The sequence below is a fragment of the Paroedura picta genome, chromosome 4, assembly GCF_049243985.1.
Source record: "Paroedura picta isolate Pp20150507F chromosome 4, Ppicta_v3.0, whole genome shotgun sequence".
Taxonomy (NCBI): domain Eukaryota; kingdom Metazoa; phylum Chordata; class Lepidosauria; order Squamata; family Gekkonidae; genus Paroedura; species Paroedura picta.
The window spans coordinates 28,119,303-28,142,984 of record NC_135372.1 but is presented as its reverse complement, the minus strand read 5'-3'; the positions used below and the strand labels follow the sequence as shown (position 1 = coordinate 28,142,984).

Genomic DNA, 23,682 nt, shown 5'->3' with positions numbered 1-23,682 from the left:
AGGGAGCGCCGTGGCTCGCAAGAACAGCAATGCGACCTTTTTCTGTCCACCTGCTCACATGCAGGCATGCCCGTGGCCTTCGGGGGCCTTTGTACACCCCTAACCGTGATTCTGTTTTTACACCGAGTGAAGGGCAGGGGTGAAGCTAGGATGCGGGAAAGAGCAGAGGGAGCCAGCAGGGGCTGGATGTTGGTAAAGCTTAAGGGGACAGCTTCCTTCCAGAAGACAATCTTTCAGCAGAAGAGATTTTTTTTTTCCTCACCATCATTGGTAGTGATGAACCTCACCATAATGAGACTCAATCAAAAATGAAAATCTTAATCCAAAATTATTCTATTCCCCCCCAGTCCAAAAAAAATATAATGATGGGCTGTGAGTTTTGCAAGAGGTGGATGAGCCTCCTCCATTTGGCCAGGAGCTATTGACCCAGCAGAGATGTTTAGTGCCCATCTTCTGACGGAGAGTCTCATTCCTCCACTGCTTTTTGCAAAACAGTTGTGATACTGAGTGGGGAGCCAGGAGGCTTCCATTCTCTTGGGGAAGGACATCACGCAATTGCTTGCGTTCTCTACAGAAAGTCCCAAGTGGATGCCTATGGATTTGGTAGCAGAGGGTATGAGGGAAGCAATCAGATTGGCAACTCCTCAGTTACAGATCCTCTAGCTCTGGAGCCATTTTGTTCTGGCAGGAGCCTAGTGCAGTGTCTGTTGTTTCTTCTGGCCAGCGAGCTCCGGTGGCCAAGTTGTTTGGGACAGCTACGTTGCAGCTGCCAGGATCATAAAAGGGGGAGGTGAACACCGAAACAATTCCCTGGATATTTGGACTGAACTTTGGCCCATGGATTTCCCCACTGCTGTGTCAGGCCTCTCCAAAGCCCTCTGCAAGGCCTACAAGACATTTTGCGGGACCAATATCTGGCTGTTTGTGCCCAGCCTTGCTTTGGAACAACACAGGGTGGCATGTGTGGGTATCTTGCCCTGGATTTTTATCTGTACCAAACCCATGAAAGGTAGGATCAGCAGAGAGACCTTTTCAGCACTGCGCCAGGCTGATGCCAGGTGTTTCTGCCAGGGCAGGTTGCTCTGCATCTTCCCAAATCCGTATGGGGGAGCATTTTCTCCTCCAGGCCCAATCTACCCTCCAGATGAGGCAGCTGGGGCAGCAGGGCCCCAATTTTCATTTTTAAGAATGGGATATTGTGTTACAACTCAATACCCCATTCCTTAAAAAGAAAACGCAAAGATGTCTGGGACATTTTTGTCCCTTCTGGGATACCGTAGGTCCGGGGAGGAGCCAGGCCTGGATGGCCCAACTCTTCTCTGCCGGATGGGCCTGGCCTGACATAGGCCACGATGGTGCCCACAGCAAAGAAGGGAATGTGAAAGAATCACGCTCCCTTGCCGTGGGGCAACTGATGGCCGGATGTCATCTGGAAGTGGGCATTACGCCTGCAACCAGAGAATCATAGGAGAGAGGGCGACTCAAGGTTGTTACACTGAATGACATAGCTGAGTAGGGAATTGCACCCAGGTCCCCTCTGCACTGGGTTGGATCCCTCAGCATCTGGGGGAATGTCCCTTGCATCTAAGCAAAGCACTTTCAGAACAGCTGGGTGGAAACTGACCCACCGTTTCCCAGAGCTCTCTGCCATCTGCTGCTTCCCCCCGCAAAAGACTTGCAAGCAGCTATTAAGCATTCCAACTTGCGAGTACTTTGAAAGAGAAAAGCTGTCACTCTTTGCAATCTCCTTCCCCAAATGCAATAACACACATCCTTTTCTTGGTTGGGGGAATTTCAGGCAATATCTAAAGCGGGAGTCGTTAAATCGCGGCCCTCCAGATGTTCATGGACTACAATTCCCATGAGCCCCTGCCAGCAAATGCTGGCAGGGGCTCGTGGGAATTGTAGTCCATGGACATCTGGAGGGCCGCAGTTTGACTACCCCTGATCTAAAGCCACTCACAGAGCTGTCAGATCCCTCCCCCCCAAACACACACCCCTTTTTTTGACAAAAACATTTGCCTAATTTCAGTGTGTGCCCCCCACACAATAAAAGTAGGGGGATGTTTAACACACACACACAGGGGGGTGGGGGGATGACATAAAGCAGACAGCAAAGCGAATGTCAATCCCTAGTGAGGCCTTGTAGCTGGCTGCGGGCTCCATAGACTTCTTTTTAAGTTGGGCGGCCATGTTAGTCTGTCGGCAGCAGTTGAAAAGAGCCAGGAGCACCTTGAGCAAGTGGCCAAGTTTTTTGTGTTGCCACACTGTAGAAATGCATGACAGGTGCCAGGAGTGCCAGAGCAGCTTCCAATCCCCTTCCCTTCCTCTCCCCACAACAGACACCCTTTGAGGTAGGTGGGGCTGAGAGAGCTCTAAGAGAACCGGGACCCAAAGCCACCCAACTGGCTGCATGTGGAAGAAAAGCAGGCGGTGAACACAGAAGCAATTTTCCGGATATCTGAAGCAGTGAGCAGTGGCCCCCGAAAGCCCCTCCCCTGCCACAAACATTAAGATTTTAAGTTGCTGTTTTTTTAATACTTCAGTTTGGTTTTCAGTGGGTGTACAAGGATGACTGGCCAGGCTCTTGGCCAACCATAGTCAGGAAACAGCAGAGAGATCCTTGCAGAACAATTCCACTTTCCACCTGGGGGGCATCACATCTGTGGACGCTGCGGAATCCTTGCCTCCTGGTGGGCTTCCTGTCTCAGTCATGTGGACACAGGAAGGAAGGAAGGAAGGAAGGAAGGAAGGAAGGAAGGAAGGAAGGAAGGAAGGAAGGAAGGATTTTAAATAACTGAATATTTGTCATGCTCGATTTTTTTAAACTCTTTTTGTGGGTGCACCCATACGGCAACAATACATTGAAAGGATATAAAGTATGCTCATTCTTAAAAGTCTCTCTTGGCCTCCAAGCTGGTGTTCCACTGTATGGAATTACACATGTACCGGATATTTCTGTCCAGTGCCTAAAAACTTTGGAGTTCTAGGCTGGGTGGACACAATCCCTGACCCAAATAGGTTTGTTGCCCTTCTTTTCATTGGTCATGTATGGCGGACGTTTTTTTAAACCTCTGCCACAGTTTAGAACAATTCTTTCTTCCAGGGGAGGGTCATTGATGTGTTTTTCCCCCAGCTTGTGGTTGCTGTGTTTGTGTAAATTGCATTTGTTCTGTTCTGCAAAACTGGAATGGGCTTGGCCCTCTCAACTATTAGGGGAAAGGGGCATTCGGATGCCTGACGGAATCTAGGCGGACTCCCTCCCCACATGAGAATTAACGCTTGCATTGTCACAATAGCAGCACCTAGTGACACATTACAAGCATTACACCCTTTCAAAACAACAGTCTCAAGGGACAAAATGTATTTAAAGATGGAATGTGCAGTTATCTCTCCTGAATCCCAGCAAGTACGTCACTGCACCAGTTGTTGGTGCAGAGCAGGTTCTTAAGCTGGCTGCATCTTTATTGCAAAACTCCGTGGATGTATCTGTGTTTTACGCCAACTGTTGTATGGATTCGAAGGGAAGACTTCCACACTGCTAATGGTACCTAGCAGCTTTGTCAGTTTGGGATTGCATGGGGATCCCCACAGAAGACGACTTGGGGGCAGCTTTTTCATGCTCTGTTTAATCATTCCTGTTTTTCCTTAAGTGTTACTATCTGTGAAAGGGTGTAATGCTAAATGTTGTCCTCTTAGGGATGGGGGTGGGGGATAGAGCAGGTGTTTCCTTTTGGGTTGGTGGTAGCTTTGTGCATTATTTCCATTTTGTTCCATAAAGAATGTGAAACTTGCTTGCAGTTTGCTGATTTCTTTTCAGCTGTTTTCTCTCATAACATTTGTGTGTGTGTGTCTACAAAGAATTTCGGTATTAGGATTTGTAAGGAGTTTCCTTTTCTGTTTGCTTATTTTCAGTTCACAGCCTAAGGAACAAGGTCTTTATGTTCCGGTATTTTTGTTTGTTTTCTAATTAGTTCAGACTAAACCAGTTTTGTTTTGTTTTCTTTTTAATTAGTTCAGATGAAGCCAGAGCAGGGTGGGGAGACGTGAGGACAAAAGAGACGCTGCAAGGCATGTCCACATGGGTACTTTCTTGCTTAGGATGGTTTATAACCGCCCTGAGCCTTCGGGGAGGGCGGTATATAAATCTAAATAAATAAATAAATAATTATAAGCCAAAATTCTAGAAAAACGGCACCCACGCCCACACCCACACCCACCGCTGCAAAGAAAAAGCAATGCAGCCTGCGCCACTGAGGATACTCTCACCCATTCATTGTGAATTGCGGCCTTGCAGTAAGTGTTACTAGAATTGGAGTGCCCCAAGTCGTGGCGAAACCCCCATGAGGACATGCCTCCAGTTGTTGCAGGGCTTTCTTGTACCTCATGAGGTGTTGACTTCCCATTATTTAAACATTTGCAGAGGAGCTGAACAACGGTGAGAACGCCCTGGTGGAAAAGGGGTCCCTTGCTGTTTGGGGGTGTGGTTGTACATTTCAACAGCACAGCCACAAGCGTTCGTGAGAGTCGGATGTTGGACCGAGGGTGGGTCGCAGGGCTCCTGAAGGGAATCCGTGGGGGCTCAGGGGACTCGTGAGGAGGAGACCCCCCCCCTTGCCCTCCTAAACTGGCCAGGTGCCACATTGACACCTTTATTAAGCAAAGTGTGGGAGCCCCTCCCCCTGTGGCCCTTGACCCTTGCCAGAATGCTGCCCAGGGCCCCTCCTCGGCAGCCCTGATGGACAGGGAAGAACGGGAAGGAAAGAAAAAAGGGACATTCTGAGATTTTTTTTTAAAGCTTTATTTATTTTTTTAGTTAAAAGACGGGAAAAAAAGAAAGCAAAATCAATTTGCAGCTGCCAGCGTGAAGGCCTTTTTTTACTCTCTCTGTGTTTCCCTATTTTTCTCTCTTCTCCTCATGTCATTGTGTTCTGCATCAAACCCCCTTAACATCCCTCAGAGCTACGAGAAGGTTGGTGTGGTTTTTTTTCTTTTTAACTTCCTTTACCCACATTTTTACATTTCTTAAGAGAGAAAAAAATAAATATATATATATTATTTTTTTGGAAAAAAATGACAGCTATAATTTAAAAAAAAAGAGAGAGAAAGAAAGCAAGAAATCTCGATATCTATTAAAAAAAAAAAAAGCGAGACCTGCTCGTTCTCGGGTCTCGTTGGCGATGAGTTGAGTTGCATTGTGGGCCTCTCTCTGCATCCTTTTGGTAATGTTTGCTGCGTTGTGCATTTTTCTGTCGTCATGGTTACCTTGCGTATGGACTTTTGGGCCTGATGCATGATAGGAGAATGTTAATGGCAATTTGTGCATGCTGGTCCTTTTAAAATTCTTCTTATTATTTTCAAATTTATGTGCGTGCGTGTATATATCTATATACATATGATTTTAAATGAACAATGTGTTTTTCTTTTCCCCAGTGGATTTTTTTTTATTCGTTAAATCACTCCTTTTTAGGGTTTTCAACTTAATTTTTTGCTTTTTTGTTTCTCTCTTTTTTTTTTGTTCCTCCCTCTTTTTTCTTTTTGGTTTTGATTGGTTATGCTGTGCTGTACTTTTATTCCAAATGCATTGTGGGGAAAAAGCCAGTGTTCCTGCTCCCCCCGTCCCACACACTCCAAATCTACTTCTTTCCACCCTCCTTGATAATTTGGTTGCCTCCAACTCAGGGGGATTAACTCACACAGTTCTAATGCCTGTCCGGGGGGGGGGGGGAGGTCCAAGGTGAGGGAGTTACGTGGGACATTTAGAAAATGAGGCCTTAGTTTGTATAAAACTAAATCTAAAGTGAATAGGAAAAACATCAGAGGTTAGTAAAAAGGGAATTAAGCCAATCAGAATGACCATTTTAATATGAATTAAGGTTGATCGTCATGAGCATGGACATCCACCAATATGCACTTGATGCAGAAGAAGTGCATCGATAAACACGAACATAAATTAGAGGTAGAAGATTTGTACCGAAAGACGGCTTCACATTCTCATCAGTATCCTAGTTCAAAAACCCACACTTGCTAATATAAATGTAGATCTCCATCCTGAACTCTAGCTTCTCTGTTCAGAAGTATTTCAAGGCAGATGGTTTCAATCCTCTCTTAACTTAAAATTTTGGTAACTAAACCTCAGGATCCTGAAATCACCACAAGGTGCCTGAGGCTGGATTCCGATCAGAGCAAAATGACCTTGTGGTGTGCATGCACATGAAATCTGAAACTTTAAATCCAGATCGACATGTTATTGGTCTTTAAAGTGCCATCTTTTTTCGGTTGTTCATCACTGCCTGCCCTCCTCCCAGTTCAGCTTTGACTCTAACTGATGGATGTCATTTTTTAAAATTGCATCTTATAAAATATCTGTGGCTGAGAGGAAACTGGCTCAGTGGCCTACAGCAGCCCAGGCCAGCCGGCTTAGTCCAGCCGGTGGCAGAGTTCATGAGCTGCAGGCGGCAGTCCCAGACAGTCCCAGACAGCCACTGACCTGCTGCAGCTACTTGTTTTGCTCAAGGTTTCCTCTGAGCTTATGCAAAATGCCCGCCTCCCTTCAGGTGTCTTTCAAGGTGTGTGCCCGATGCCTCTTCCCATGAAGGGTACCATTTAGGAAAACTGAAAATGGAAGATACTAGCTCCCTGTGCCCCACTTTACATCTTCTTGTGCTTAGCAACATGGAGGAGACGCCTGAGGCATCCACAGGCCTGTGGCAAAATCCACAATGTTTCATAGAAATGGATTAGGAGGAAACCCTGGCCGCCATCTTGTCAACAACCTCACCAAGTTGGCTACGGGTTCTTGTCTCCTTTTTTGAACCTGAGATCCTGATATGCAGGGTGTACCTGACAGGACACAGTCGACAACTGGTGGGTATACCCCACATATCAGGAGCCATCTTGTTCACACGGCCAATCTTCTGGCTTTGTTTTCTTTCTCAGGTGTGTTTTTCATGCCTTTTCATACCTGGAACCGCAGGGGTCTTTCTGCCCCTCAGGGAAATCATTGTGTCCCTAACGGAAAGGTTTTTGGAGGAATACAGGGGGAGGGGGGGCTGACCTCTCCTTGAATTAATTAGTGACCACATGATACAGCAATAACCATAAGGTGGGCATTCCTAGCATACAGGTATTAAAGCTGTGTGATTCTTAAATTTATGTTGTTGTTTTTTTGAGAAATCCAGTGCAGCCTTGAGAGTGACCTGTCTCATTATTTCCTCTCCTCTTCTCTCTTCTTCTCTTCCTCCTCTTCTCTCCTCTTTTCTCTTTGTTTCTCCTTCTCTCTGCCTCTCTTTCTTAAACGGAGATTTCCTTGCTGAGGCCCTGGGTCCTGCCCACCCCCCATCCCCACCCCCTGCACAGACACAACCTCCTTTCCTTGCCGGGAAGGTCCAAGGTGCCCTTCTCTTCAAACATCATTCAACATTAATACCCTCTTCCAGGAGGGGGAGCTAGCTTATTAAGCAAATGGCAAGCCCCTTTCTCTGTGTGGGGCTGGTTTTCTACACGCAGGGAGGTTTTTTTGCAAAATGTAGGGAGCCCACCAAAATGTGATCTGCCTCCTCCAGTGAGGGGAGTCCAGGAGGAACCCCAACCCATGCAGTTTGGCTGGATGCAAAATGGATTTGGAATTGGGAAGGAATTGTGCAGTTCGCAGCTTGCGGACGGTGCTCATCCAAGAACCCATCTCTGCCAGCACGTGCCTTTCCAGCCCATTCTGGCTCATCTGGGCTGGGCCACAACCAGGCAGGAAGAAACTATAGAGCAGGTGGAACTGACTGTACATTAGAGGACTATTTGTAGGTGTCCTATTTCAGTAAGTCTTCTATTGTTGATGCACTGAAAAAATAAAATAATCCAATTTAGTACTGGAAATGTTTAGTGAGAATACAGAGAAAATGGGGTTTTATTCCCCTGGTTCTTCCTCCGAAATCCTTTCCCACACATCTGCAAGACAGAAATTATGTCCTAGAGCAGGGGTAGTCAAACTGCGGCCCTCCAGATGTCCATGGACTACCATTCCCATGAGCTCATGGGAATTGTAGTCCATGGACATCTGGAGGGCCGCAGTTTGACTACCCCTGTCCTAGAGTGAAGCTCATTTTGTAAGAGATCCATTAAAAGTAGCAATGAGAGATGTTCCCTAGCAATCAGGCATAGTGTCAAAGTTTGACCCCAGGGGCACTTTTAATAGTTTTATTCACGGTATCTCCTGTTGTGTGCACACTCTGTCCCTGGTCTCAGAGGTGCCCCCGGGGTCAAATTTGGTTCTGCTGCTTCAGACCGACACAGTTACCCAGCTGAATCTCATGTCAAATACAGTTTGACAAGAGAAAGGAGAGTCCCCGATCCCATCATGCAAGGGGACCTGGGAGAATATTTTTTATGAAGTCATCATACCTACTTCATGAGGGGCAAGCAAGAAGAAATCAAAAGGTTAAGATCCCTGGGTCTTTCAGTGGTGTTTCCCGTGATGTTGCAGCCCCCCCCCCCAGCCCACGGGGAACCAGAAGAAACTACAATTTAAATGTTCCGAAGAAGTTTGGGTTTGGTCTAAGAAACTCAACAAAGGGGTATCTGCCCCATTTGACAGTCCCCCCCCCCAATCTACGCATGCCTCTAAAAGGTATTCTTTCTCTCAGGTATAGCCTCTCTAGTGGGATTCCTTCTTCCCAACTTCCCCTGAAGGAGCAGGGCACCAGGCGGTCCACCCTGCCGCCTGGCAAAGGGTCCCGTGTAGGCTGCTTGGTACAGAAATCTTTGAAACAGAAGAATCATGAAGTGGCTTTATTTGTCAGAACTTCCACTGGTTACAGGGTGAAGTTTAGTAAATCCTTTCACGGGGGGCTACTACCACTCACTCAGGCACGCAAGAGTTCAAACCGCCAAAGGAGCAGTCCTGGTACTCAAAGCCTTTCAGGAACATACCTGGACTTACGAAATTTCAGCATGTAACTGATGCAGGGGTAGTCAAACTGCGGCCCTCCAGATGTCCATGGACTGCAATTCCCATGAGCTCCAGAGGATAGGTGGTGTGACTCACTGAAGCTAGCAACTTGCCCACCTTGGTCTCAGAACGCTGGCAGGGGCTCATGGGAATTGTAGTCCATGGACATCTGGAGGGCCGCAGTTTGACTACCCCGTTCTAACGATTCAAGCTACATCTTCCCTCACCTGTTTTAAAATTTTACGTTCCTGGCTGCCTACACGGAACCTTACGGCTTTGACTTTTGACTGTGATCTACCGTATACTCTTTTTCTTGTGACTGGCAAAGGACAGCAGATAGTATAGGTGACCCCCATTCTTAGCAAACCTACGAACCTCCATTCTCAGACCTGAAACATGCTGGCTTAAGGTGTCCAGGTTTAGGGCGTGCCTCTGACTTTAAATGCGAGAGCTCTGCCTTGTACCTGTGGTGAACTGCAGTCTAAAACCATGAATAACTAATGTCACAAGCCAGTTTGTCACAGAAAGAGAAGTTAGCTTCTTTCTGTGGCCCCTTTGAGCAACCCTCCATTTTCTTTCTGGATCCAGCAATAAGTCCCATGTCCACTTCAAGTTAGGTGGGTAATCTAGATTAGAATTCTGCCCACAGTGGCAGTAAAACCTTCCTAGAACACTCGTATTTTCCAGATCCGGAACCTCTCTATATCATGACTGGAGAAGAGCACAAGGGGCAAAAGGCTTATAGAAGCATCATTTCTAAAATCTCAGTCATCCCTGACACATTTTGAGAGAGACAGAGAGAGACAGAGAGAATGGGCCCAGGGTAAGTAGGATACCCTATGCTTGCTTTGGGTAGTCATCTGCTCATTAATTTTCAGATGTAAATTTCAAACTATTATTAACAAACTCCAATAAAACAGCGGAATTAATATTCTGTTTCTGCAGAAGGATTTCTCAAGAGCTTGAGGGAATGGTGGCCTGGCTGTCGATGGCATTTTTTAAGAAGGGCGCTTTGCGGGAACACTGAGCTAAAACTGATTTTTTTGAAAAACCCTCTGCCTGCTTCCGTCTATTATGCCTTTTGCATTGCTGTTCTCTTTGTTTTAGGGGGGGAAATTTTAGATTACACCTTGTCACATTAATTTAATTACTTAAAAAAAACAAAAAAAAACATTGTAGGCACCCACGCATGTCCTGTGTCTAATATAACAGGGTTGGTGCCAGAATCGCTCAGAACTCAAATTGGAAAATGATTTCATTCCATCTGATGTGCAAAATAAATTTTTAAAATGAATGCCTACATCAGAAGGGGAAATGGAGACTAGGAGTCTGGGAATTGGCCAATTGATATATGGCTTGAAAGGGTATCAGGAGAAGAAATTATATTGTCGTCTTTGGGTACCAGTTGCAAATGCCTCCTTCCAGATGTTTAAATTGACGGAAGAAGGAGAAGAAGAGAAGAACTGTTTGTCCTTTGAAAGGACAGAAGCAGGGCAGGATATCAAACATGCCCGGATCCACCTAGTGGTAGCCCGGGGTGAGGGGTTAGAACTGAAATTTTGCAATCAGAGAAAGCTTCTTAAGAGGATTTTAGAGGAAGACAGGAAGGGGCAACCTTGTTTTTCGAGGAGGGGGGGGAGGGGAAGGCCAGGTGTAATCTAATCCTCACTACAAATCAGAGGCTGTACATTATTTTGGCCCCCTTTTCCTCCCCCCCCCCTTCTTCATTTTGGAGTAAGACGGAATGGCCTCCTGTCTCGCCAAAATGCCAATAATGTCCGCCTTCTCACCTCATTCGGAGCAGCGGCTTGCTGAATGTTAAAATGTTTAACACCATTTGGTTTTTGTGCAGCGCTTTCAAACTGGTCACTCCCACTTTTATATTTAATTTGGTTACGTTAAAAAAAAAATTGTTTCTCTTCCCCTCCCACGTTTCTTACTTTTTTTATAAACAGAAATTAACTTTTTTTTCTCCCTGTTTCTGATGTTTGGGTTGGTTATTTTACTTTGTTCTCTTCCCCGCCTGCCCACTGCCCCCTGCCTTCTTTCCACATTTGATTTGATTTGAAGTGAATCGGGGTTTGAAGTCTGTGTGTGCAGAAATTGCCTCCCCATCTGCCCCCTTCAAATTCTTCCTTTTTCGTGGGCGAATCTGGAAAAAAAAAGAAAAGAAAAAGAAACCAGAATCGGCTTTGTTTTGTTCTTTAAAGATTGATCAGTCCTCAGACTTTTTTTCCTCCAGTGTCATCTGGGATTGTGTTCCAAGGGCGGATTGTGGTGGCTTAATTGCCAACCAAACCTGGATCCTTAATCCTTCAACAACCAGGTCTGTAACCCACCCACCCCCCTCCTGCTTCTACCCGGCATCCTGCGTAGCTCCTTCTGGCTCTCTTCCAAACACAAGACTATAAGTGAAACAGATTACTTAAGAGTGCCCTTGGGTACTGCAGGAGATGTGCAGCTGCCATGGCCCTGCTGGATAAAGATACCATAGCACTGCCAGATGCCCCACTCCTAGATTTAAGGCATAGGTAGGCAGCCTGTGGTCCTCCAGATGTTCATGGACTACAATTCCCATGAGCCCCTGCCAGTGTTTGCTGGCAGGGGCTCATGGGAATTGTTGCCCATGTAACATCTGGAGGACCACAGGTTGACTACCCCTGGTTTAAGGATTCACTGGGCCTGTAGCACCAGCACCAGTTTAAGAGTTTGCGGGGCTCTAGCAGAGTACAATTTTCATGGGAGCAGCCAGATTGGGGGTGGAAGGGTCCCCAATAGTGGACAGGGGTGTCACTCCGAGATAAAACGGGGGGGGGGAGCCCTGATACATGGGAGGAAGGCACCGTGTTTGGCTCCTGGAAGTGTGGGGCCTGCAGCCCGTGCTACACGGATAAACCGGCCCTACCCACTCCTGCTCTTGGATGATGGGAATAGGGAACCCGGTCTGGTGGCGCTGTCACACTGAGCATTGTTTCATAGAGGGGAATAATCAGCAGAGGGAGGACGCCTAAGCAAGCTGTTGGCGGCTTTGGATTTATAAAAACATCCAGCTCCCCATGGAGAAGGAATTTAAACTATGCCATCAACAGTGCAGAATCAGAATGTGTGAACTTGTGGAGGAGGGGAGGCAAGCACAAGATACCTGAAGGATGTGGCCACTTTTTGTTCTGATCTCACAAATCGCCCTAATAACAAAGGACTTGTTACAAGGTCTCTGGTTTCCAAACCAGGGTGGCATGCTACCTCGGCTGGGGTTGTACAGTGGCATGCCAAACATGGTTTGGAACCTGGATTGAAAGTGAGCAGGTTGACTCTGAAATGTAGTCCCTGATCTGGCGTGTTGTTGGGCCTCCAGAGGAACTGGTTGGCTGGCCCCTGCATGACACAGGACTAGAGGGACAACAGGTATGATCCAGCAGGGCTCTTTGGTAGGATAGAGAGTGGCCACCTCTAAGCAGAGCTGAAAGGACATTCTGGTTGGGCTTGCAAGACCCCATCCAGAATAGAACACTTTCTTCTCTGTTCCAGTGTCGGTGTCTCCAGTTAGCTACACTTGATATGGGAGATGAGAGAGAAGAGACAAAGGATGAAGGGCAGAGATCTGTCTGTCTTATAGGGAAAAAAGATTAAATATGGTGGCAGTTTTCAGATATAAAAAATGAATTAATCAGGCCTATGGAAGTGCAGTAAAGCAGGACTCCCTAATACTTAAAAAAAAAACAATTTTGGTGGTAGAACAGGACACTTTGGGAAGTTCCAGACTCTCCTCCCTTGCCTGGTTCCTGTAGAAAACTGTAGAGCCAAGATGCACAAGCTGCCCACCTTAAGGCCTTGAGGGGTTGAGAGTAGGAGAACTCCATTTTGAGCTTTCTGTGGGAGCTGCCTTTGCCTTGCTGCCTGAGCCTCCTGCAAGCTTCTTTTGTTTTTGTCTTCTCAGCTTGCGTTTCACAACCTCCAAAGTCTTCCATCCTTCCTAGGGATGTGTTGGGTGATCTTGGGTGGTTGCACACTGAATGCTAAAAAGCCCCCTGTTTTCCTCCTCTTCCCTGCAGTGGAGTTTTTTGTCCCCTGCCTCTTCCTTCCTCCAGCAAACACAGAACAGCAATTGGGGTTCCCTTCAGACTTCGATTCACAGAACCTCTTCTGGTTCAATGACTGTTTTACCGATGATTCAGTTCTGCTTTTGTTCTTTTCTTTCCTTCCTTTTTCTTCTTCTGTTTCCTTCTTCTCTATTTTTCTTCAAGTGCTAGACTTAGTTCAGATTTACTGTCTTGTTCTGTTTCCATGACGGTTCTGTGTTTGCATTCCTTCCTGCCACTTGTTTGCTATTTTTAATGCTGTTTGCTAACCAGATCTTGTCCGTTCAGTTACATATTTCCCCCTTCCTCACAAATTCTCTTCCACCACCACCTGCTTTTAGTTTTTCCCCTCCTATCTGGAAACTACATATTTTAGACCCCCCTTTTTAAAAACCTCCCATCTCCCACCCCCTTTTTAGACTCCTGACCTGTCTGCATGCCTCAAACTGATGTTCTGTTTTGTTTTGTTTTTCCTATTTGTTTTGTTCTTCAGGATCTCACCATCTTGTCTCCAATGTGGCCGGCACTGTTTTCTCGTGGCTCCATTTTTTTAATAGAACAATTTCTGTCAAAGCCCCAGGCAGTTGGATTAAGACAACTGGGGGAGATGATAGGCTAAAGCATAAGAAGTTCCTGGAAGCTGCTAAGATGTCTCCAAGACCACCTCTATCATTTTGTCTCTGGGTGGATCATGCTAGTTTCCCCTGTGGTTGGGGACTTGAGCAAGACAGACAGTTTTCCCCTCACATCAGTTCCTTAATAATCCCTCATTAGCTCTGGGAAATAGCATAGCATAATAGCAAATAGCTGTTTGTGGCATTCTTGTGAAGGACATAAGCTGAACCCTGCTGGGTCAGGCCAATGGCCAGCTTCTCACCAGTTCTCTTAGAGTGCTGAAGAGTAGGGTGTGGAGGCCAAGGTCTCCCCTGTTTTCACCAACGCACCATAGCAACTGGTATGCAGAGGTACACAGACAATAAAGATGGAAGTTGCGCCCCTTGTGGTCAATAGCCATCTGCAATCTAACTTCCAAGGAACTGTGTGATCCCCTTATAACTGTTCGTTGTTGGTGTTCAAGGCTGTGTGGTCTGGTAGTTTTAGTCCCTCCTGTTTTGCAAGTAACTGTGGCTGGCGTCACCAGAGGTAGGACGCGGCAAGAGGGGAATCTCTCAGTGCCTACGTGTGGAGTGTGACCATGGCCACACAGCTTGGAAAGCCCACAACCCCCAGTTGAGTCCAGTCATGAAAACCTTTGACAACGCCTTCTGATCCTTTAGCAACCAGTGTGGCAATTCTCAGATTAAACTAGTTTCAACTATTGAGATTTCCCTTCAAGGAACCATGGGATCTGTAGTTCTGTGAAGAGTCAAGGAACAGTTCTGTAGTCCGGCCAAAAACTATAGTTCCCAGGTTACTTGAGGAGAGGTCATGACGGTTAAAACATATGTGGCCTAGAAGTGACACTTCAACAAGGATCAAGGCCAAGGCCAACTTCAACTCATGCTGTCCTAAACAAGAGTTATACCCTTCTGATTCCATTGGCTTCTGACCCACGTATATCTCCCATAGCTCTATCCTACCTATCCACCTAGAGGGAGGCAAAAAGACTTGGTTTGGACCTGTGGGAATCCTCTCTGCATATTGGCTTAGCCCCCAAATAGTTCACAGAAAACAAGCCTAGTTTTTGCGCTGATCTTCAGAAGAACGTAACAGTTGTAAGGTTCACGCACCGGCACACAAAAACACATTGGTGTGTTTTGTTTTCTATCAAGTTTCCATCTCTGGAAAACACATATATGATATTATCCAACTGGTTAGAAAACATAGTTGTTTTTTAAAAATACCATTCTCTCTCCATGGAGGAGAACATGCTAGACCACAGAGATTCTGCTATCCACTTTAGGGGTGGCGGGCAGGGACCCCTAAACCGTCTGTAAACTCTGGCTGTGTGGTATTTTTTTATTTCCCCTGCTGGCCACAGAGGAGCAAAAGCTGAAGAGCTGTACTCTGCTGCTACTGAGATATTTCAATGCATAAAATCAGAGATCACCCCCCCCCCTCGAAAGCCTTGGGACGATGCTGAAGCCCTTGGTGGGAGAGCCACTAGCAGTGGTCTTTTGGGTCCCCGCCGAAAATGACTTTTTGTTTCTGGTGGGGAGAGAAAGAATCAGAGCATTTGGAGCAGTGACTGCGACTTAACAGGCCCACTGTGGGGCCAGGGAGATAAGAAGGGACCCACACTGGAGAAAAGGAGTCCACTAAAACACCCTGGACCCTGCGGGCTTAGAAGGATGTCGGAAGTAGTCATTACTCCTTTGATTCTTCAAGTATTTAAAAGGGTGCCAGAATTGTTCTCTCTTGCTCCAGAGGGACAGACCAGAACGAATGGGATGAAATTAATTCAAAAGAAATTCCATCTAAACCTCCGGAAGAAGTTCCTGACAGAGCGGTTCCTCAGTGGAGCAGGCTTCCACGGGAGGTGGTGGGTTCTCCATCTTTGGACATTTTTAAACAGAGGCTGGATAGCCATCTGACGGAGAGGCTGATTCTGTGAAGGTTCAAGGGGGTGGCAGGTTACAGTAAATGAGTGATAGGGTTGTGAGTGTCCTGCACAGTGCAGGGGGTTGGACTAGATGACCCAAGAGGTCTCTTCCAACTCTATTATTCTATGATTCAAAGTAACATGAATTTACACTCTAGCACTTGTCAAAGTGCCATGGCTCCATGACAGAGCATTCACTTGGCATGCAGAAGGTCCCAGGTTCAGTCCCTGACACTTCCAGTAAAAGGAATCAGGTAGTAAACATGTCCTCGACCTGAGACCTCAGGGAACCACAGCTGGCTAGGAGAGACGATGCTGATCTCATCATACCAGAGTCTGACTCACGATCAAACTGCTAGAGATGTGTGAAGGAGCAGGGAGGGGAGATATAGCGATTCCTTTTGAAGCGATGGGGCTGTAGATGATTAGGAGAGGGCTGGGTAACCCATGCCAATGCAGAATGGAATCCATTTTGTAATTGCCCTTGAACTACTAAAGCCCTGCCCAGCTCACAGCAAATATGGAAATCTCTGGAGGAGGGGAGATAGAATACTTTTCTCCACACAGCACCCAAGTGAAATTTCTCCAGGCCCAAGGCCCAAAATTATAACACACGTCCTTGTGCATGCATGGCCTCATCCATCATAACCAGTCTAATGAACCTTAAAATGAGGGGGAAGGGGGAATCTATTTCTAAAATGTCGCCAGTAAATAAAAACATTAAATCAAGATTTAAAAGTGTAATTTAAACAGAACAAACAAATACAGGAACATCAGGAAGGGAATAAGTCAGAGAAGGCAGTGAAAAGAAAGGGATGGTATGATCTCCCTAGCAATTACAAAGTTTGAGTTCAGTGGCTACTTTACGACCAACAAAGTTTAATATTGGGTATAAGGTTTCATGTGTAACTTCTGTATCTGAAGAAATGTGCCCGCACATGAAAGCTTAGACCCAGAATTAAGCTGGGTTGGTTTTAAAGGTGCCCTGGACTCAAATTTTGCTCTGCTGCTTCAGGCCAATATGGCTGTCCGCCTGAATCCGTCTTCCTGGGAAAGAGAGCCCATCATTTTGGTGCCACAGCTGAGAGGGCCCAAACCGGCATGTTGACAGATTCACAGCCTTGGTCTGGACGCACCCCTACAAAGCTGACCTGGTCCCTCTCCCATTTCATGCTTCGGCTCTGTCTCCACAACTTTTAGGAACATAAGAAGAAGAAGAAGAAGAAGAAGAAGAGTTGGTTCTTATATGCCGCTTTTCCCTACCCGAGGGAGGCTCAAAGCGGCTTACAGTCGCCTTCCCATTCCTCCCCCCACAACAGACACCCTGTGGGGTGGGTGAGGCTGAGAGAGCCCTGATATCACTGCCCGGTCAGAACAGTTTTATCAGTGCCGTGGCGAGCCCAAGGTCACCCAGCTGGTTGCATGTGGGGGAGCGCAGAATCGAACCCAGCATGCCAGATTAGAAGTCCGCACTCCTAACCACTACACCAAACTGGCTCCAAGAAGAGCTAACGTCTACTGGTCTGGCCACAGCTAGTTCATGTAGCCCACTTGGGATGGTGTGCTTCAACAAGGAATTTAGATTAAGGAATATCTGGGTGGGAGGGAGAATTCACGGTCTGGGTAGTTCAGCTGTGGAATGGGCTGTCTAAGGAGGTGAGTTCCCCTCACTGGTAGTCTTCAAGCAGAAGCTGGACAGAGACTGATCCTGGATGCTTGAGGCCAGGGGTGGCCAAACTGTATCTTTCCAGATGTCCATGGACTACAATTCCCATGAGCCCCTGCCAGTACATACAAGGGAATTGTAGTCCATGGACATCTGGAGAGACACAGTTTGACCACCCCTGCTTTAGGCTGATTTGAGCAGGGGGTTGGATTAGATGGCCTCTATGCCCCCTTCCACAATTCTAAGGAACACTGAGACCCATTTTAGCAGTAGGGGTCCCCGGACAGTTAGCATCCCTTTTCGGTCACTTGTGCTTTCACACCTGCTTTATAATGCCATTTCAATCCTCATCAGCGACCGTTTGCAAGTGGATTTTGCCACTTCACATAGTAAAATCCAGGTGCAAAGTGAAGCGGAAGTCTGTTCGCTGGTGTGTGTAATAGGCCTGGTCATCTTCTCTGAAATATTTCCCTCAGAAACTCCTCATGCAGAAGTCAAGAAAACCAGGAGCCGTTAGTCCTCTTCTTCAGAAGGAATAACTGGAGCCACAGGAAACTGGGCCGCCCCTTGCCTTGAAGTTTCTCCCCTTCATGTAAACTCTGGAAATGCATCCCAGGCTCTGCTGAGGAGATGCACAGAACATCCATCTTTGTTTCAGTGTGTTCCCCCCCCCCTTCACAACATTGAAAAAGTTGTGCTTTTTTCATGGCCTTGTTTTTTTCTTCTCCCTATAATTATTCTTATTATTAATTATATTTTATTATATTTATTATTATTATTATTCTGCCAGGGCTGGGATGTGCCAATGTAAACCTAACACATTGGTTCACATCAGATAAGTAACAATATGCAGCATTTAAAAAGTGGGTTTCCCCTTCCTGTTCCCTCTCTGTCTCTGTCCCTCTCTTTCCCTTCCCCACCCATCTTTGCTTCTCTCTTTCTCCTTCCTTATTCATGTGGGCATTTGCTTACAAGTCCAACTGCTCTACATTTTCTTTCCCCCTGTCTTTTCCTCCCTCTCTTTCTCCCTTTTCCTTCCTCTCTTCTCCTCTTTTTCCTCTGTAATCTTCCTTCCTTCCTTCCTTTCTGCCTTTTTCTTATCTTGTTTACCTCTTTTGCATGATGTTTGTGATTCTGGAGAGCTGCATCTATCGATGGAATCATGTCAGATCTTTAAAAGAGGCTTTGTTAGGGTTTCTATACCCAAAAACCACAAAAATTTAATTAGAGTTTCTCATCTTTCCCCCACCCCTTCCCCCTTCCCCAGATCTCTTTTTTTTCCTCTCATTTCAGGGAAGGGCAGGAGGGGAAGGAACAGCTCTCTTTCTTGGTGGGGAGCTTGCACGGCCGTCTACATTTGAGCAAAATTTTGACCACCTCCAGGGAACAGGTCCTATCCCCTTTAACCTATGTATCGTATGGGTCACTTCAACTCTGACCCTTACCCCAGTCTCCCTCCGGAGCACCTATGAAGCCAGCTCAGTCAGTGTGCTGCTTAAGGCACAAGAAAATATCTCCCCCCCCCCCCGCAATTAAACTGACACCTTTCCGTGCCCATGCCCGCTGACACCTTTCTGGGCACCACCAAGTGTTTTTTTAAAAGTGGTTGGAACTGGGTGGGGCGCCAAGGGCAACTGGAGTTTTGATTGGCTGTGCAGAATTTTTAAATGTTGCTTTGACACCAGCTGCACACGAATCTTCACAGTATGACTGAAGGTGAGACGTAGCAGCCCTTTTGTGGCTAGCTCCGCCTTCTGTGGCCGCACCTTCCGCACTGTGCCAAAATTCTACAGGTGCCCCCAGGCTTCCAGTGCTTTAGATAAATGGCAAGGTATATTTCAGATACAAAGCTGCAGCTTGCTTTTGGGCCCCCTATAAGCTAGACTCCCACTCTTCTGCCCCAAGTCTGGCCCGGAAGACCCCCCCTAGCACCGCTCCCTGAGCACAAATGATTCCAAGCCTTGGGCTGAGAGTTCTGACCCCAGAGCTGTAGGACTTCCTGCATGGGCTCTGCGCCTTCCCCTTCGCCATATTTAGAGCCTCATCATGCCAAGGCTGAGCATAGACATTTCTCGCCATCTTCCCACCCTTCTCCTGCCGATTTATTTTGTCTCTGGAGGGGACAAAGTTGCTTGCCGAATAATTTGAAAAGAAAAAAACACAGGCTGGGCACACAGGTCTTCCACATCCTAGGAGGTGAAAAGAGTTGAAAAGGGAGAAACACCATCTGAAAATGTGGGCTTGTAGGGCATGAAAATCCCCCCCAAGCCCGTCGGGGATGGGGGGAGTCCCAGCTCTGAAAAGCCACCTCTTGTTGCTTTTAAAGATGAGAAATTACTAATAAATTTTTGTGTATTTATTTGTGCTGTGATGGGTCTAAAATTGATCAATGGAACCCTGTTGCTATGAAATATCGCTTTTATGTCTATATTCTATATATCGTTTGTGAAAGTAAAATTATTTTGAAGTTATGTTTTTCTTTTCTTTTCGATTGATTGATTTTGGTATTCCAATAATTTTTTTATTTCAGATTTATTTTTTTTTTTAATGAAGGAACGACAAATAATTAAAACCCCATCTATATTTAAATTCTCTTCTGCTCTTCTTTCCTTTTCCCCCTTATCTTTCTTTCTTTTTTCTCTCTCTGTCTCTCTCTCTCTCTTCCTCTTGTTTTTGTTTTGTTACCGCTCTGCACTTTGTCCGCAGTTCGCCGCGTGGCCCCTCGTTTCTCCATCCTGCCCGTCAGCCACGAGATCATGCCCGGTGGCAATGTAAACATCACCTGTGTGGCCGTTGGTTCGCCCATGCCGTACGTCAAGTGGATGCAAGGGGCGGAAGATTTGACTCCGGAGGATGACATGCCGGTGGGCCGGAATGTTCTGGAGCTGACAGACGTGAAAGATTCTGCTAACTACACTTGTGTAGCCATGTCCAGCCTGGGTGTCATAGAAGCTGTGGCCCAGATCACTGTGAAATGTAAGTTTGTTATGACGCTCGGTCTTCCTGATTTGGATAGCTAGCCTTGAGTTCCTAGTAGGCTCTGCACTGGGCATGTGTAGTGAGGCAGCTGGCTCGGCCTCCGGGACTCACTTTGTTTGCTTTCTCAGGTGCCATCCTGCTTTCCTTCAGATGTCTGCTCACTTGCATGCCCAGCACCATTTCAGCTCTGACCTTTGCCTTTGTCTGCTGATATGAGGAGCGTTTCTTCTGATGTTGCACCCAGAGTTCTAATCCCAGTTTGGATTCGTGGAGGTTCCTCTTGCAAGAACTCTTGTTTCTACCCCTGAACATCCCACAGCATGTTTTTGAAACATTTGTGCACTTGAATTCAGAAGCATGCGTTGGTGTATCTGCGCATGCCCGTGCTGCTAGGGAGTCACGGGGTACATCCCTGCATGTGATCAAAACTGCCCAGCTGGAATTGAGAGCAGCAAATGTGCCAGGCTATCTGTTGAAAACCAAAAAGAAAATTCCACATGCATGTTCTGATGGTATCTGCTCTTGTTTTTAAAGCGTGTGCGCTTCGTGTCAGCACCGCATGGACCAGTGTGCTAGTATTTTCATCAGCATGCGTGCCAGTCTGTGTATGTGTGTTTTCTTTAGAATTGCAACAAATGAAAATGTCCTTCCTCCAGGAATTTAAACCTGAAATTTAGTGCAGAGGAGGCCATGCAGGTGTGTGGGAGGGAGCGCAGAGCTTCAGAGACCTTTCAGAGAAAAGAGGGATGGGAAGGATAGTCCCAGAGATGCTGGGGGGGGGGGCACACAAAGTGCCAAGCCAAAAGGTCAGCAATGATGCTCAGGTATTTATTTTGTTAATTTTTCATTTGAATTTTATACTGCCCCTTGCTGCAGGCAAGCTTCAGGCAGTTTACAGTAATAAAATACCATAACAAAACCCAGTTTAAAACCAATGTAAAAAATCTTAATATAGAAAGAATCCAGAACAGCCAGGAACAATCCCATCCCCTGCCTAAAAATCGTTCACTGACTCCCCGGACTAGAGATGGTATAAAATGGGGATCTGTAGAGAAGGAGGGAGACCCATTTGGTTCCATTCCATCATGCTCTCAGCCATGTGCTAGGGGAGGGGTGCCATTTTACAGGCTCTGCAGAACTTTGACAGCTTCGTCAGGGTCCAGATTTCATGCCACCAGGGTGGAGCCAGGATCAAAAAGGCTCTGGCTCTGCCCAAGACCAGGTGTATACCTTTGGAGCCAGGAGTCACCAGCAATTTGGGACTAGCAGAGCAGACTGCTCTCCAGGGAGAGGAGCAGTGATATATGAAGACCTTGTGGTGCCAGGCAAGTGTTCTGGAAGGGAACTCTGAGCAGAAGGGAGAAAGAATGGTGGCACGAATAAACATGATAAATAAAGGAACAGGAGATCTGTGGGGTTCTGGATTAGGGTTAGGACCCCTGAGAGGGGGGGACCAGGAGGTACGATTCCTGGGGTCAGCCTGGGTGTGAGATTCCAGCCAATTGCCACAAGAAGAAAACTCAGTTTGAAAAAAAAGCTTACTTTATTGGAGATTAACAAGCTGCTCCTTTGCCAAGACTAAAGAAAAGATGGCCCCAGGTCCCTTTTTAAACCGCTGTGCCCACAAGCCCCCCCTTAGTACCAGTTTGGGCAGGAAATGTCCAGGCCATAGATCAGAGACTTAATATTCTCCTGGGAACAGGAGACATAAAAATGAAAGGAAGTCAAATGGTGTGTACTATAATTCACCCCCCTGAAGCATCCCCACATCCTAACCCATAGTTCAAAGCATTTTAGCACTCTAACCCCTAACCTAGGCTATAGCAAAGCAAACAGCAATAAACATCATGAAAGACAGAACACCTTGTAGAGAGTTGAGAAAATAATGGCAAAAACAAGTGGGTTTTGACACGGGTCCCTGGAGCTGGCCGAGTCAGGGTGGGAGGGAGGGGACATAGTAGCAGACATAAGAGGCATCAAGAGAGAGAGGATGGAGCCTTGCATGGGAAAATATGACCTCTGAGAGGTCAAGTAGAATTGTTTGAGAGAGCAAGAAGGCTTAGGATGGTGGAGAGTAGTCGAGATCAGCTAGCACAGGTCACAGGCATGGTATGGATGTGTGTAAACATCCATGTACATGTTCAAAAGGGAGGGTGCTTTAGAACAGGGGTAGTCAACCTGTGGTCCTCCAGATGTCCATGGACTACAATTCCCAGGAGCCCCTGCCAACGTTTGCTGGCAGGGACTCATAGGAATTGTAGTCCATGAACATCTGGAGGACCACAGGTTGACTACCCCTGCTTTAGAATATGCACACGTGGGATTGGGGGCGAGTGAGATGGGGATTAGACATGCAAGAAGTTTGTGAACTTTGTAGCCCCTAGTGAGCAGTGCAAGTTTAGACAAACTGGAAGGACTTCACAGGAGGGGACATTTGGAGCACTGGAAATCAAATAATGAAGAGAGCTTAAATCAGGGAATCCCAACTTTTCTGAGTTGCAGGCAGTGATGGAATTTTGAGAGGCAGTGGAGAACATCAACCAAAAATGTGACTGTCCACGACCAGCCTGGTGGAATGAGCTCCTGGAGAACATCAGGGCCCTGATGGAGCTGATACAGTCATTTCTTTTTCTTTCTTTTTTATCTTTTAGCTGGCGATTGGTGGAGCAGTTTGTTGGTGCTGCTGTTTTTTTTTAAATTTCTGTTTTTTGTTTGTCTTGTTTATAATATGTTTCCACTTGTGGCGATTGGTGTCAGTAGTTTTGGCCATATGGATAGTCAATCGCAGGTTTCTCAGGTCTCCCTCGATCTAATTCAGACATGTTTTCTTTGGTACCAGTCGTTGGATCTTCCATTCAGTTGATTGTGCTCACCAGAGGAGTTCATGAGGCAGTCTGCTGGTGTTCATTCTGCAGACATGGCCAAAACATTGCAGTCTGCGCTTTTGGATTTCTTCTTTAATTTGCAGCTGGTTGTCACATTTTGTCTGAATTGTCTCATTTTGATTCTGATCACATAGCTCGATTATGCACGGGCCGGAACACCCACTCTAGCAGTGGCAGGGCATCAGGGAAAATCCCGGATTATGTATACCGTCACCGCCAGCCAGGACCCGTCCCAGGCCCTTAGAAGACCTGCATTAATGGAACGCAGGTTCTTCCGGAGTCCTGGGACTCCCAAGGACGCAGGCGAGGGCCAGCCCGACCGAGCTCTGTGCATAATTGGAGCTGGGCTTTGGCCCGGCTCCTCCCTCGACCTATAGCATCCCTGCAGGGATGCCCCTCGCCCCTGCTGGCTCCATGGCTCCGTGGAGCCGACAGGGGCGACCCCTGCCATGGTGGGAGAGCAGCATGCTGCTCCCCACTATCCTGCATCAGGGCCCCCTACCCCCAATCCCCCCCCAGCCACTGTTGCAGCTTACCTGCAGTCCCGGCCCTGCCTTTTGTGTGCACAGGGCCGTTGTGCCAAGGCG

At 46.9% G+C, this 23,682-nt stretch overlaps 1 protein-coding gene and 1 long non-coding RNA gene across 2 annotated transcripts in view; both read left to right on the top strand.

The window, feature by feature from the left end:
* The window catches only part of PTPRS (protein tyrosine phosphatase receptor type S), a 257,496-nt gene that overhangs the window by 120,915 nt on the left and 112,899 nt on the right, over nucleotides 1-23,682 (top strand). Inside the window, exon 7 of the mRNA XM_077332102.1 lies at nucleotides 19,938-20,207. Within this exon, the coding sequence (XP_077188217.1) occupies nucleotides 19,938-20,207 (270 nt within the window). The remainder of the gene's footprint in view (nucleotides 1-19,937; nucleotides 20,208-23,682) is intronic.
* Nucleotides 5-13,441, top strand: LOC143835027 (uncharacterized). Its single transcript, XR_013229969.1, has 2 exons — nucleotides 5-11,475; nucleotides 11,594-13,441. It is a non-coding gene; the product is annotated as an uncharacterized LOC143835027 (long non-coding RNA).